The 16,727-nt window shown below is 40.1% G+C and overlaps 1 protein-coding gene across 1 annotated transcript; it reads right to left on the bottom strand.

The window, feature by feature from the left end:
• Window positions 1-595: 595 nt before the first annotated feature.
• Window positions 596-10,185, bottom strand: LOC311118291 (NACHT, LRR and PYD domains-containing protein 3-like). Its single transcript, XM_084193118.1, has 9 exons — window positions 9,719-10,185; window positions 9,361-9,589; window positions 7,144-8,944; window positions 6,687-6,860; window positions 5,064-5,237; window positions 3,584-3,757; window positions 2,062-2,235; window positions 1,704-1,750; window positions 596-1,131 (listed from the first exon to the last, which is right to left on the bottom strand). Exons 2-9 carry the CDS (start codon window positions 9,542-9,544, stop codon window positions 605-607), a joined length of 3,255 nt encoding a protein of 1,084 aa, XP_084049244.1. The 5' UTR covers window positions 9,545-9,589; window positions 9,719-10,185; the 3' UTR covers window positions 596-604.
• Between the last annotated feature and the right edge of the window lie 6,542 nt (window positions 10,186-16,727).

The raw sequence follows: 16,727 nt of genomic DNA, 5'->3' as shown, positions 1-16,727 counted from the left end.
GTGTGTGTACAGTGTGTGTGTGTCCAGTGTGTGTGTTTGTCCAGTGTGTGTGTGTGTGTGTGTGCGTGTGTGTCCAGTGTGTGTGTGTGTCCAGTGTGTGTGTGTCCAGTGTGTGTGTCCAGTGTGTGTGCGTGTGTGTCCAGTGTGTGTGTGTCCAGTGTGTGTGTGTCCAGTGTGTGTGTTTGTCCAGTGTGTGTGTGTGTGTGTGTGTGTGTGTGTGTGTGTGTGTGTGTGTGTGTGTTTGTGTCCAGTGTTTGTGTGTGTCCAGTGTTTGTGTGTGTCCCGTGTGTGTGTTCAGTGTGTGTGTGTATGTACAGTGTGTGTGTCCAGTGTGTGTGCGTGTGTGTCCAGTGTGTGTGTGTCCAGTGTGTGTGTGTCCAGTATGTGTCTGTGTCCAGTGTTTGTGTTTGTCCAGTGTGTGTATGTGTCCAGTGTTTGTGTTTGTCCAGTGTGTGTGTGTGTGTGTGTGTGTGTGTGTGTGTGTGTGTGTGTGTGTTTGTGTCCAGTGTGTGTACAGTGTCCAGTGTGTGTGTGTCCAGTGTGTGTGTTTGTGTCCAGTGTTTTCAGTGTGTGTGTTTGTGTCCAGTGTTACCATGGTTATTATTTACAGGGACACTGAGGAGTCATCATCATAAACCCTAAACCCTGGATAGAGGGGCTCAGTGAATGTGGAGTGGAATGTGTTCAGGTGGGTCAGTGTGTCAGAGGAGACTCTGTAGAAGGACAGAGTGCCGGCTGGCCAGTCCAGATACACTCCTACTCTGTGGGAGCTGGAGGAGGGGACGTCTATGGTAGTGGACTTATTATTGTGACAGGCAGAGTAACTGTTGTCAGAGCAGATCAGACTCCAGGACTTGTCATTGTATCCAATAATACAGTCAGTACCCCATCCTCTCCTGCTGATTCCTTTATATGTCACTCTTATACCAACCCCTCTCCCACTCCACTCTACCTCCCAGTAACATCGTCCAGTCAGACCCTCTCTACACAGCACCTGTTTCCAGTCCTCAAATCTCTCTGGGTGATCAGGATACGGCTGCTCCTCTCTCCTCCATGTCACCTTTCTGTTCTCCTCAGACAGAGAGAGGAGTCTGTTTACTGTGTTTAGGTCCAGTGTGAGATCACAGACATCTGATGGATGAAACCAGACACAATATTAGAAATCATCATCATTCACATTAGAATGTTAACTTACTTTTCACTGATTCATTTAATGTAGATGTTTCTAGGTATCAAAAGGAGAAGTTAAGGTAACTTGAGACTTGTTCAATGATCATATGTTATACTGTATGGTAATATAAAACACACTTATTCCCATTAATTACACACACACAAATCCTGAACACACACAAACGCATTGAACACAGACTCACACCTGTATGCATGCATGAACACACACACACATCCTGAACACACACACACTGGAAACACATCCTGAACACACACTGGACACACACACACATCTTCATGCATGAACACACACACACATTTCTAAAGTAACACGAACACGCCACACACACACACAGACACACACATTGTCAAAGCAACTCTTTGTAAACTTTAGTGTCCCTGATTTGTGCTTCTGTAGAACTACAGCTGATATTTGATATGACCAAGTAAGTAATGATGGTGGTCTTTGACTTTGACTTCACTTGAATTAAGACTTATTTTTAGTCATATTCTTCACAGCAGTCAACACTCACATTTTCTAAGTCCAGGTTTCATTGTGTTCTCTCCACCATGTTCCACACTGTAGCGGTAAGCAGAAGAACAGACAGTCATTGAGGGATACACCTGAACTCATACACACACACACACACTCACACTCACACACACACACACACACACACACACACACACACACACACACACACACACACACACACACACACACACACACACACACACACACACACACACACACGCACACACACACGCACACACACGCACACACACAGTCTTTATATCACTTAGTCCAAGTGGTGGTCAGAATGTTTGTCTTAACTAGCCTGATAACTCCAACATGTCTGATATGAACATTGACATAAACCCTCTACATACTTGAGTTTCTCCAGTCTGCAGTGTGGATCCTCCAGTCCAGCAGAGAGCAGTCTGACTCCTGAGTCTCCTGGGTGATTGTAGCTCAGGTCCAGCTCTCTCAGGTGTGAGGGGTTTGACATCAGAGCTGAGATCAGAGAAGCACAGCCTTCCTCTGTGACTAGACAGCGTGACAACCTGCAAAGAGTCAAATCATATTAAAACCACACTGCTATTCTTTGGTGGTGAAAATAGTGGCAGTATATTTTTTCAACATATTCAGATACATCAGTGTCCTGAAACCTGACATATATATATATATATATATATATATATATATATATATATATATATATATATATATATATAATTATAAGAAAAAATCATAATATTGTGTGTAGAGAGAAAAATGTATAGTACGAATATTTGAGTAGACTGACCAGATCAGTTTAAAAAGCAGTATCAGTCAAAAGACAGACAGTGAGGTATCAGATTTAGATTGTATTGAGTATACAGTCCACACCATATCTAGTTTGACAGTGAAGCTAACATTTTAAATGTGGCTCTATACTCCAGCATTTTGGATTTGAGATAAAATATTTCATATGAGGTGACAGTATATAATGTCACCTTTTATTTGAGGGTATTTTCATACATATCTGTTTCACCATTTAGAAAAATAAAAGCCCTTTATGTATCAAGTCCCCCTATTTGAAGAAGTCATAAGTATTCTGACCAATTCACTTATAGTGTATTAAAGTAGTCAAAAGTTTAGTATTTGGTCCCATATTCTTTGAATGCAATGACTAAATCAAGCCTGTGACTGCCATGATTGAGAAAGATCATGAATGAATCATGAATAATAATGAGTGAGAAAGTTACAGAGGCTACAACAAAACATGCTAACCTCTCACCATTACCGATAACAGAGGGGGTATGATCCTTGTTCCTCTGTAACTTTCTCATTCATCATCATTCACGATTCATTCATGATTATTCATAATCATGGTAGTATCCACATGAATGTAGAAGTGTTCAGAAACATCTTCTATTCTTACTGACAATACAAGTGAAGTGACTCCAAAATGACAGGACATTATTCACCATTCAGTTTCTATTGGGAAAAACATCATCCAAAACACAACCAAGACAAACTGCAAATGCATTCAACAAGTTTGTAGAATCACAAGCTTGATATAATCACTGTGGGTAAGGAATATGGGACCAAATACTAAACTTCTGACTAAATGAATTTGTCCAAATTATTACGACTTCTTCAAATGGGAGAACTAGACACATAAAATGCTTTCATTTCTAAACGGTAAAACAGATATGTATGAAAAACCTAAAATAAAAGGTGACATTCTGTACTGTTGCCTAATATGAAACATTATATTTCAAATCTAAAAAGCTGGAGCATAGCACCAAATGTAAAACTGTAAGCTTCACTGTCCAAACACATATGGTGTGGACTATGTGTGCCTGGTAAACACATGTGGATCTGGTGAACAGTTATCACTTGTTGACCAACTACAGGAATACTGACCTCAGAGTCTCCAGTTTACAGTGGGGATCCCCCAGTCCAGCAGAGAGCAGCTTCACTCCTGAATCCTTCAGGTCATTGTTACTCAGATCCAGCTCTCTCAGGTGTGAGGGGTTTGACCTCAGAGCTGAGACTAGAGAAGCACAGCCTTCCTCTGTGACTAGACAGCCTGACAGCCTGCAAAGAGTCAAATCATATTAAAACCATACTGCTATTCTTTGGCGGTGAAAATAGTGGCAGTATATTTTTGCAACATATTCAGATACATCAGTGTCCTGAAACCTGCCATATCTATTCATAAATGAATGTATCATTATTAGAAATTATCAGATTATTGCTTCTAGATAGAAACATGTATAGTACAAATATTTGAGTAGACTGACCAGAGCAGTTTAAAAAGCAGTATCAGTCAAAAGACAGACGTTGAGGTATCAGATTTAGATTGTATTGAGTATACAGTCCACACCATATCTATTTTGACAGAGAAGCTAACATTTTAAATGAAAGCACTTTATGTATCTAGTCCCCCCATTTGAAGAAGTCAAAAGTATTCTGACCAATTCACTCATAGTGTATTAAAGTAGTCAAAAGTTGAGTATTTGGTTGTAAACTCGTTGGTTGCATTTGCAGTTTGTTTTGGTTGTGTTTTGGGTTATGTTTTGTCCAATAGTAACTGAATAGTGGATGATGACTGGAGTAATTTTCTGTCTAAGTGAGTAGATAACATGTTTCTAAACACTACTGAATTAATCATGATAATGCCATGATTAATAAAAATCATGAATGGATCATGAATAATAATGAGTGTGAAAGTTACAGAGGATTCAACAAAACATGCTAACCTCTCACCATAACCAATAACAGAGGGGGTATGATCCTTGTTCCTCTGTAACTTTCTCATTCCTCATCATTCACGATTCATTCATGATTATTCATAATCATGGTAGCATCCACATGAATGTAGAAGTGTTCAGAAACATCTTCTATTCTTACTGACAATACAAGTGAAGTGACTCCAAAACGACAGGACATTATTCACCATTCAGTTTCTACTGGGAAAAACATAATCCAAAACACAACCAAGACAAACTGCAAATGTATTCAACAAGTTTGTAGAATCACAAGCTTGATGTAATCACTGTGGGTAAGGAATATGGGACCAAATACTAAACTTTGGACTAAATGAATTTGTCCAAATACTTATGACTTTTTCAAATGGGAGAACTAGATACATTAAGTGCTTTCATTTCCAAACAGTAACACAGATATGTATGAAAATATCCTCAAATAAAAGGTGACATTCTGTACTGTCGCCTAATATGAAACATTCTATCTCAAATCCAAAATGCTGGAGCATAGCACCAAATGTAAAACTGTAAGTTTCACTGTCCAAACACATATGGTGTGGACTATGTGTGCCTGGTAAACACATGTGGATCTGGTGAACAGTTATCACTTGTTGACCAACTACAGGAATACTGACCTCAGAGTCTCCAGTTTACAGTGGGGATTCCCCAGTCCAGCAGAGAGCAGCTTCACTCCTGAATCCTTCAGGTCATTGTTACTCAGATCCAGCTCTCTCAGGTGTGAGGGGTTTGACTTCAGAGCTGAGACCAGAGAAGCACAGCCTTCCTCTGTGACTAGACAGCCTGACAACCTGCAAAGAGAAAAATCATATTAAAACCACACTGCAATTCTTTGGTGGTGAAAATTGTGGCAGTATATTTTTACAACATATTCAGATATATCAGTGTCCTAAAACCTGCCATATCCATTCATAAATGAATGTTTCATTATTAGAAATGACAAATGATCAAAGTATTGCTTGTAGAGAGAAACATGTATAGTACAAATATTTGAGTAGACTGACCAGAGCAGTTTAAAAAGCAGTATCAGTCAAAAGACAGACAGTGAGGTATCAGATTTAGATTGTATTGAGTATACAGTCCACACCATATATATTTTGACAGTGAAGCTAACATTTTAAATGTGGCTCTATACTCCAGCATTTTGGATTTGAGATCAAATGTTTCATATGAGGTGACAGTATATAATGTCACCTTTTATTTGAGGGTATTTTAATACATATCTGTTTCACCATTTAGAAATGAAAGCACTTTATGTATCTAGTCCCCCACTTTTGAAGAAGACATAAGTATTTTGATAAATTCACTCATAGTGTATTAAAGTAGTCAAAAGTTTAGTATTTGGTCCCAAACTCGTTGGTTGCATTTTCAGTTTGTTTTGGTTGTGTTTTGGGTTATGTTTTGCCCAACAGTAACTGAATGGTGGATGATGACTGGATTAATTTTCTGTCTAAGTGAGTATATAACATGTTTCTAAACATTACTAAATTAATCCTGATGATGACATGATTAAGAAAAATCATGAATGAATCATGAATAATAATGAGTGAGAAAGTTACAGAGGCTACAACAAAACATGCTAACCTCTCACCATTACCAATAACAGAGGGGGAATGATCCTTGTTCCTCTGTAACTTTCTCATTCATCATCATTCACGATTCATTCATGATTATTCATAATCATGGTAGCATCCACATGAATGTAGAAGTGTTCAGAAACATCTTCTATTCTTCCTGACAATACAAGTGAAGTGACTCCAAAATGACAGGACATTATTCACCATTCAGTTTCTATTGGGAAAAACATCATCCAAAACACAACCAAGACAAACTGCAAATGCATTCAACAAGTTTGTAGAATCACAAGCTTGATGTAATCACTGTGGGTAAGGAATATGGGACCAAATACTAAACTTATAAATACTTTAATAATATATATGTGAATATGTCCAAATTATTACAACATATACAAATGGGAGAAATAGATACATAAAGTGCTTTAATTTCTAAACAGTAACACAGATATGTATGAATATATCCTCAAATAAAAGGTGACATTACATACTGTTGCCTAATATGAAACATTATATCTCAAATCCAAAATGCTGGAGCATAGCACCAAATGTAAAACTGTAAGCTTCACTGTCCAAACACATATGGTGTGGACTATGTGTGCCTGGTAAACACATGTGGATCTGGTGAACAGTTATCACTTGTTGACCAACTACAGGAATACTGACCTCAGAGTCTCCAGTTTACAGTGGGGATTCCCCAGTCCAGCAGAGAGCAGCTTCACTCTTGAATCCTTCAGGTCATTGTTACTCAGATCCAGATCTCTCAGGTGTGAGGGGTTTGACTTCAGAGCTGAGACCAGAGAAGCACAGCCTTTCTCTGTGACTCCACAGCCTGACAGCCTGCAAAGAGATCATCATGATTTCACAAACACAGTTAATTTAACATCAGTAGTGTAGAAGGACAATGGCAGATGCATTTGGTTTATTCTCTTAAACAACATATAGATTCATCTTCCGTCTCCTAGAATTGTATGGTTATAATGGTTTACTAATGTGAAAATCAATGCATTTATTCAATATGTTTTTCAATAGAATATTATATACATATTATAATACATATTTTACTCTAAAATTAATATTTCTTCCTGATGATTAGTACTTAAATGTCATTTTATGTACTCACAGAGCAGCTCTGGAGGCTTTGACCACTGGCAGCAGCCTCAGAAGACCTTCCTCTGATCTGGAGTATTTCTTCAGGTCAAACACATCCAGCTCCTTTTCTGAAGTCAGCAACACAAAGACCAGAGCTGACCACTGTGCAGGTGACAGTTCTTCTTCTGAGAGACTTCCTGATCTCAGGTAGCGTTGGATCTCCTCCACTAGAGAATGGTCATTCAGTTCATTCAGACAGTGGAACAGATTGATGCACCTCTCTGGAGAGGGATTCTCCCTGATCTTCTCCTTGATGTACTTGACTGTTTCTTCATGGCTCTGTGAGCTGCTTCTTGTCTTTGTCAGTAGACCTCGTAAGTGCTTCTGATTGGACTCCAGTGAGAGGCCCAGAAGGAATCGGAGGAACAGGTCCAGGTTTCCTGTCTCACTTTGTAAGGCTTTATCCACAGCACTCTTGTAGAAGGTAACTTTACGCTTGTGTCTGATCCTCACAGAAAAGTTACTGGACGTTGATTGAGGTTTGGCCATTAGATTCTCATTGTTGTTGATGAATGAGAGGAACACAAATACAGCAGCCAGAAACTCCTGAATGCTCAGATGCACGAAGCAGTACACCTTGTCCTGGTACAGCACACATTCCTCTTTAAAGAGCTGTGTGCACAATCCTGAGTACACTGAGGCTTCATTGACATCAATGCCAGCCTCCTTCAGGTCTTCTTCATAGAAAATTAGATTGCCCTTCACAAGCTGTTGAAAAGCCAGTTTTCCCAGTGACAGAATGCTCTCTTTATTCCAGTGTGGACCTGTCTCTTCTTTCCCAAGATACTTTTCATTCTTCTGTTTGGTATGAAACTCCACAAGGTGTGAGTACATCTCAGTCAGAGTCTTGGGCATCTCTTCTTTCTTATGTTTCAGCATGTGTTCAAGGACTATTGCAGAAATCCAACAGAAGACTGGAATGTGGCACATGATGTGGAGGCTCCTTGATGTCTTTATGTGTGAGATGATTCTGCTGGCCAGGTCCTCTGAATCACTAAATCTCTTCCTGAAGTACTCCTCCTTCTGTGGGTCATTGAACCCTCGTACCTCTGTCACCTGGTCAACACACCCTGAAGGGATCTTATTGGCTGCTGCAGGTCGGGTGGTTATCCAGAGGAGAGCAGAGGAAAGCAGATTTCCCTTGATGAGATTTGTCAGCAGAACATCCACTGAGGTTGACTTTGTGACGTCACAACAGATCTTGTTCTTCTGGAAGTCTAGGGGCAGTCGGCACTCATCCAGACCATCAAAGATGAACAGAACTTTGTACTTGTCGTAGTTGGAGAATCTTGATTCTTTGGTTTCCATTGAGAAGTGATTGAGAAGTTCAATCAAAGTGTGTTTTTCCCTGTTCATCAAATTCAGCTCCCGAAAAGGGAATGAAAATACACATTGGACATCCTGATTTGCTTTTCCTTCAGCCCAGTCCATAATGAACTTCTGCACAGAGAATGTTTTTCCAATGCCAGCGACTCCCTTTGTCAGCACAGTTCTGATAAGTTTGTCTTGTCCAGTTAAGGGTTTGAAGATGTCGTTACATTTGATTGCAGTCTCTGGTCTTGCTTGTTTCCTGGTTGTTGTCTCAATCTGTCTCACTTCATGTTCATTATTGACCTCTCCTGTTCCACCCTCTGTGATGTAGAGCTCTGTGTAGATCTTATTGAGAAGTGTTGGGTTTCCTTGTTTAGCAATCCCCTCAAATACACATTGAAACTTCTTCTTTAGATTAGATTTGAGTTCACGTTGGCAAATCACAGCAAGCTCATCTGAATCTAGAAATAACACAGAGGATATTAATATTACGTCTGTTTTAATGCCTACAGTATTCTAGGACTGTTATAACATTTTAAATTATAATCATTTCTTCGCTTAACTGACTGTATAAATGTGTAAATGTTTTCATAATGCATTACAGACTGGTGTGACTGATTTATATAATTATTGGTATTCTCTCTCTCTCTCTCTCTCTCTCTCTCTCTCTCTCTCTCTCTCTCTCTCTATCTCTCTCCTCTTCTCTCTGTCTAAATTAATCACCACAACACATCCCTGCTGCTACTTGATGAGGTCACTAGGTGTTGTGTTAAGGCTGCTACTATATCATTTAGTTACACAGCTACTTTAGCTGTACTTTAGCTACAGCTTTTAAATGTTCTAAAACAGCATTCAACATGAGGCAGACAGCTCTTACTTTTCTCCAGTGTGTCAGCAAGCTCCTTCTGGTTCATTTTCCTCAGGACGTGCAGTGTGATCTTCAGAGCCCCCTCTCTGGCACTGCTCAAATGCTTCTCATCTTCAGCATCCACCACTTCCTTATCCTGCTTCTGACTCTCAAAGCCTTCTGGGAGTTCTGGACTAAGAATCCTCTTGAACATCTTCAGCTCGTTCTTCACAAATGTTATAATATTCTCTTCAAGCAACTGAAATAAATCAAGTCAATAAGTTAAGCAAGAGACTAAATGTTTTCTCATTAACACATTAATGAATGATTGACAGATCAACTTTACTTGAGGTAAACAAAAACAAATGTACATAACAGGACCACATACACTGAATATGGAGGCCAGGTCTGTTTGATGACTCTGGGAAGAATGACCACTGAGAATCTCTGACTCTGATCTCTCCTGTTGGTTTCTGGGGACAAAACATCAGATTACATCTCCTCATCCAGGGAGTACACACACACACACACACACACACACACACACACACACACACACACACACACACACACACACACACACACACACACACACACACACACACACACACACACACACACACACACACACACACACACACACACACATCATCACTGATAACACACACACACACACACACACATCATCACTGTTAAACACACACACACACAAAAATCCCCTCTCTTTAGGCTGAACATTTGAAGACAGAGAACCCGACTCAGAGCCAATGCAACAGTGGAGGGGACCTCACCCAACTCATCAGGACCAATCAGAAGATCAGAACTACTAGATTCAACCTACATCATTTATTGTATAAAATGTCTGCACACAATGTTTTCGGGGCTCTCTTCTCCCTAAGAGTTTGACGAACGAGTCCGTGCACGCGATTCCAGATAACTTTACCTCTGAATAATAATAATAATAATAAACTGCCTTTATTATACCATATCCACCCTGTCCAAAGTCTCTACTTGGTCTCAGTTCTCCAGTAAACTTGTGATTATCAACAGTACACAACGGTAACAAACAATTGGGGGAACTCACGGGGCAGATAGTAAGGTCGCAATGACACAGAAAGCAGTTCAATGTCGGGGTACAGAGTCGCTCTCTTACCAGGATCGCGGTCCGCTCTGACCAGGGTGAAGCCGGCCGGCTCCACTTCTCTGTCCGGGACTCTGTCATCCAGCCAAGTCTCCCAGCTGTATTGGATTCCGCTGCCAGCAGCGTTTTCATTATTTAGTCCGTTCGTAGCGGGTATGTACACGATCAACAAGATCAGTCCAAAACCAACCACTGGAAATCCATGGTTGGCAGAATGTTTGTAAACTAAGTCTACAAATTAAAAACATAAAATAACGCCACACTGCAGGTCGCAACAGAGACGCTGCTAGCCGCTATTGTCTTAGTTACGTTCATGGTTACGTCACGTATGACGAAAGCGCGTAAGTGCAAGCCCACAGACACCCATAGAGAATGTATTGAAAGCTTTGAAATTTGAAAAAAATAGATTTTACATGACAGGCTATGAGAGACTTCTGGGCGATTTTCAACCTGACTGAAATCGCCCCAAAAACGGGCGGGGCCATTTGAAGCACGACTTTAGCCTGATTTGACATTTAGTGGCTGGCAGATCAGACGTGAACACTGATAACTACTGTTGCCGTGATATAATTGATTAGAAAAAAAATCCCTTCCTTTTCCCGTTTGGCAGTGCGTCGCCCATATCGCCCTATTGAACAGGCCGTCCCTGTCCAGGATACAACAAAGGGTACAACAATGTGCCATTTCCTATTTATGGAAGCCCCACTACTGTGGACAGTTGATTCCACATTTTGTTTTAAGAAAGAAAACTTTCTGAGTGATTTATAAACAAAACACACTACCCTGTATCCATTTAGGTAAAATAAACCAAATCAGAAAAGAAATTCAATTCAAAGAGGCTTTACTAGCATGACCATATTTACATACAGTATTGCTAAAGCACATAAACAGGGAAACGTGTTACACATTAACATCCAGTAGTCCAATAGGATGCAGACAATAAACATTAAGTTAACATTCGTTTAAAAGCAACAATCATGTCAACACAATGTAGCAATATGAACAACACTGATGGATATCAGCAACAACATGAAAACAAGAATATTACAGGTGTCTGTGTGTGTGTGTGTGTGTGTGTCTGTGTCTTTGTGTACTTCACTGTCAGTTGATGAGCAGGTGTACAAAAAAAGGCTTTACAACGTATATGGGCAAGTCCATTTAGGACAGCACATTTCCACCATAGTTCACATTAGGAAAAAATGACAGCATGAATGCTCACTAAACAAACATATACTACATATACCTTTTTATACACATTTTTTTTCAGTAATTTTTTAAGAGTGAAAGGGAAGTAAGCAATCGCTCATCATAGGATCATACATATTTCAGTTACAATATTAGTTACAATATTAGTGTTAGTTAGATCATCATGTCAAAGCTGGACCTGCAAAGTCTGAACGACACAAGTGTGCAATGATTGGAGTGATTTTGTTTCTTTTTTTTCTTGCTTTGCTTGTTTTCAAAAGGAAAAATCATAGTTGGTAAAAAATAAAATAAACTTTAGTTGAAAGGTATCACACTGTATAATTTACAAATATCTAAAGAGGTTTAGTGGATGCCATAAAACATCTGTGGAGCTTGAAGATTTGTAGTACATAGATGTTTGGCAGAGATAATTCAAAAGAATAAAATCATAAACTCTATCTATCTATCGAGATAGAGAGAGAGAGAGAGAGAGAGAGAGAGAGAGAGAAGTGTTTCCTTAGAGCAGTACATGCAGCAATCACTTAATGGAGTGATGTCATAATGGGCCACAAAACTTTGGGGATGTGGATGGAAAGTTACAGGCAGGAGAGGGGAACCAACAGAAGCAGGTCTTGAGACATGAGTTTGCCCCTTTTTGAAAACCTCTTGAGAGAGGATTGGTGGGATATATATACATAAATACAAACATACATACACACTAGTAGTGTGTGGAACTACTGGTACTGTGAGGAAAAAAAGATAGATGATGTAAAATGAAAAATAAAACAAGCTTCAGCTTCTTAAGACACGGTGGGTTCATCTAAGTAGACACATGTAACTTCATGTGGACACCAGACTGTCTCTGTCTACACATGTAACTTCATGTGGACACCAGACTCTTTGTCTACACATGTAACTTCATATGGGTACCAGACTGTCTCTGTCTACACATGTAACTTCATATGGACACCAGACTGTCTCTGTCTACACATGTAACTTCATGTGGACACCAGACTCTTTGTCTACACACGTAACTTCATGTGGACACCAGACTAACTCCATTCATTTTACCGGTGGTATTGAGAACAGATAAACCCACCGTGTCTTAAGAAGCTCAAGCTTGTTGTTTTATTGTTCATTATATCTCTTTTTCCTCACAGCGGCACTCATACGCTACTAGTGTATATATCATATAGATACACTACAGCAACAGGATACGGCGGTTGTGCTGTCTGGCAAAACGGTCCACAAATACATCAAGATCCAGAGCCTTGGCCCTTCTGGACTCTATGCTCAGGACACCAAGATCACTGAGTCTCTCATCACTAGTGGTGGACCGCAGGAAGTTTTTTATCAGTTTCAGTGTGGAGAAACTGCGTTCGCAAGAGGCTGAGCTTACAGGAAGGGTTACAGCAATCTTGCACAGTCTAAAGAGCTCAAAGAAAACTTCCCTGTATGGCTCAATAAAACAAACCAGCTCAACTGTACTGCATGGCTTTTTGACTTCACCACTCTGTATTTTTCTGTCCAAAACTCTCTTAAATTGATGGAGCTCATGCCCTAAATCATCAATGTCTGCATTATACAAACGGCCAAATGAAAAAACATTGCTCTCCTTTAAAAAGGTATCACTCTGGGGACTGAGAGACTGTATGCTTCTCATGAGCTCACAGTTTGTATTGGAGAAACGTCTGTTCAACTCATTGAGCATGCTGTCAATTACAGGATAGAAAAATGATGTGAGAAACATATCTTTGTCACGTTCTACCTCCCTCTGACCAACAGTGCTTAGCGTGCAGTAGCCACTGAGTCTAGAGCTCAGCATTTTCTGACGTTTCGCCACTGACCTTGTTGCAGAATCACACTGCTCACAAATATTCAATGCTTCATCCCACAACTCATCAAAGAAAGACTCCTGCCTGTGGTCTTTCAATGTCAGGACTAAAGCATTTACTAAGTCAACAGCACTTGACAGATCAACAGTTTGTGACTGTAACATGTCAGACAATAGCTTTGTCTCCACAAACAACTTACGCAGAGTAACAAGATGCACAACAAATTCTAGGTCAATTTGAGCAAGAAGACCTCGGGCCTCAACAGTTCTTTCACCATGACGTTCTTGAGCAATCTCTTGCAGTAGTCGTTTAAGGGCAGGTAGAGTGTCCATGATATTACGTAGGGCTAGAAATCGGCATGACCAACGTGTGTCGCTTAAACGTTGCAGCTCTCTGGTTCTGCCATACATTTCTCTTTGGAGAGACAGCCATTTTGGGTGCACATATGAGGAAGAAGTAAACATATAAAGACTCTGTAACAAAGAAAAAAACTCCTCCGTTTCTGGGACACTTTTGACTACATCAACTAACACTAAATTCAGACAATGAGCACTACAATGGACGTAGAAGGCAAATTTAGCCTGTTCTTTGATCCTTGCCTGAACCCCTGAATGCTTACCGCTCATAACGGCAGCACCATCGTACGCTTGGCCTACGAGGTTATTTTTGTAGTCCAGGCCATAACGTTCCAGTAAGTGTACTATTTTTCCAGTAAGCCCTGCTGCATCTAACCTCTCTGCAGATTCAAAATGGAGAAAACTCTCCTTAATGGCCCCATTGTAATAGTACCTGAGTGTGAAGGACATCTGTTCTTTTTTTGAAATATCCTTTGTTTCATCTGCCATGACGCTAAAAACCTCACTTTTCTTCACTTCTTCTATGATTTCAGACCGAACCATTTCTGCCAAACAACCCAAAACCTCATTCTGGATGATCTTGCTTGTGTACTTTGCATTGTGAATGGAAGTTAATCTTCTCTTAACAAGTTGGTCGTGGTTAGCAACTGTGTTAAGAATTTCCCTAAAGTTTCCTTTGATAGTGGACCCTTCAGATTCATCATGTCCTCTTTGTGCTATGTTTTGTGTAGCTGTAAGCAACAGCACTTCCCCAACTGTTTTAATGTATGCCTGATTTTCTTGTACTTGTTTAGTGTGTTCTTTGTCAAGGAGATCTGTTAGTGTTGCGTCAGTTCTAACAGCTCTTTGATAATCCCTCCATGCGATCATTGCACACTTGTGTCGTTCAGACTTTGCATGTAGTGAAAACCCTGCATTTCTCATAGTTGCCTTTTTCCAGTTTGTAAAACCAGGTGTTGAAACAAAAACGGTGTCTGGGGCATTTGGTGTGCTAAAATGTCTACATGCATAGCAACATGTAGAGTCCGTCATTACAGAATACTCAAGCCATGGATGAGTAGTGTACCAGTTTGGTCTGAAGCTTCGTCTTCTGTCCCCCATCAGTGTGGTTGGGAATATCTTCAAGTTCGGCTGTACTGGTACGTCATACTTAGACTTGCTGATATTTGAAGAAGATGGACAGTAAACATAGGGCACAACTACAACATTTATTTACTGTATATCTGCATGTATTTCAAAATGTAGGCAAAGTATTTACTTTAAAAAAAAAACAGAGCCATATTGACACAAAAAAGAATTAACAGCAGAAAGCAGCATTTTAAGGACACCCAGCAAGCCTACCATTACATTGTAATTGCATTGCTTTGCAAATAGTAAGAACCTTCCTCATCACAAACCTGATGGTGCAGTACTTGATCCACATGGATCCACTTGCTGTCCCTCTGGCTGTTCATCTCTCTGTCCCTGTATGCTTTCTTCTTCATGCTTCTCACCCTCTTCTTCATTCTCCTCGCCCTCTTCTTCATTCTCCTCACCCTCTTCTTCATCCTCCTCACCCTCTGGAATTTCCCTCTCTTTGTCAGACCCCTCACTTTCATCACATGCTGGCTCTCCCTCTTCCTCAACTTTCTCAAAACCTTGATTTGTTTCTCTCACTATTTTGTTTGCTGGGGCAAAAAATGACTTTATGTCCCTTCCTCGTTTCATGATAACTATTAGAAGAAGAAAAAACGTAGGGGCATGCATTACATTTTGTTACCTAACCATCCCTCCCTACTTAACACTGGCAGATAACCTGTTGATTACTTTACTAAAAATGTATTTGTTATCGCGATGCAACAGCCAAGACGGATGAAGTTACGTGGTTAACATCACAACATTGTGTAGACCTAGCAAGGATAGCCTGCTAACATTTGGATATTTGCTTCTGCTTCGATGAGTTTGCTTAGATATGATTACATTTCTAAACAAATCGAGACCAGACATTTAAAAACTTGATTTGATTTATGTGTGAGGAACAAAAGGAACATGTAGGCTATGTGCAAGAACAACAAGTCACTTATGATATTAAATCGTTTTTTCTTACCTTCGACTCCTGTAAATCGTAGCTCCTCTCGCAAATAGTAGTTGCTGAGCTCTCATTCACCGAAGCAGCACCACACGTGGCAGGCAGGCAGATGGCTGGATACAGTTTTTGGGTGCGCCACTCTAATTTACCCGTGTAGAACGTTGCCGTGTAGAGCGTTGCATTAGTTCCGCTTTTGGCGCTCGCGTGTAAAATAGTTATAAATTCATAATTTTTTATTTGGTCAGCACGGGGGGGCCACAGGGGTGGCCAGGGACATTTCCAGGGAGGCACGGGCCTCCCCCGGCCTCCGTGTAAAACCGCCACTGGTTGTAATCTAGGGTTGGAACCGGTTCAACCGAAAAAGAACGTCAAAATGAACCGGAAACTAAAGTGTTCTATACTTTTCAGTAATAGCCGTTATTTTAAAAGCATGGAATCCAGGTAATAACCTTATTTTACTTTCCTGGCATTGTTCTCCAGTCCCACAAAAATCGCAACAACCCAGGTAACAAGGAATGTAACTGAGACATTTGTAACATTCCCCTTAAATCTTCCAGAGGTAGTGAATGTCATAGCCCTTTTGGGACATTACAGGCACATTCATAACGTTTCTAATAAGTATTATAGAGGTTATAAATATCTGGTCGTTATACGGACATCATGGCAACTTTAAAAATGTTCCTTGGTAGTCCATGAAAGGTTCTGAATATCATGTTATTTTGGAGATATCCTAGGAACATTTCATAACGTTACATTTAGAGCTATGGTTTTTGTCTTCATGTAACGTTACAATCAGAATGATAGAAATACAT

Source organism: Coregonus lavaretus (assembly GCF_964263955.1).
Source record: "Coregonus lavaretus genome assembly, contig: HAP1_SCAFFOLD_48, whole genome shotgun sequence".
In the NCBI taxonomy this organism is placed as follows: Eukaryota; Metazoa; Chordata; class Actinopteri; order Salmoniformes; family Salmonidae; genus Coregonus; species Coregonus lavaretus.
Note: the sequence above shows the minus strand (reverse complement) of the source record. Positions and strands in the feature narration are given on the sequence as shown.

What these genes read in the sequence shown, in the direction of transcription:
- LOC311118291 (XM_084193118.1), bottom strand. Translation starts at nt 9,544, where the DNA reads ATGTTCAAGAGGATTCTTAGTCCAGAACTCCCAGAAGGCTTTGAGAGT. An exon ending in TGTAAACTGGAGACTCTGAG is followed by an intron (nt 3,758 to 5,063) that starts GTCAGTATTCCT and finishes GACTCTTTGCAG; the next exon opens with GCTGTCAGGCTGTCTAGTCA. An exon ending in TGTAAACTGGAGACTCTGAG is followed by an intron (nt 2,236 to 3,583) that starts GTCAGTATTCCT and finishes GACTCTTTGCAG; the next exon opens with GTTGTCACGCTGTCTAGTCA.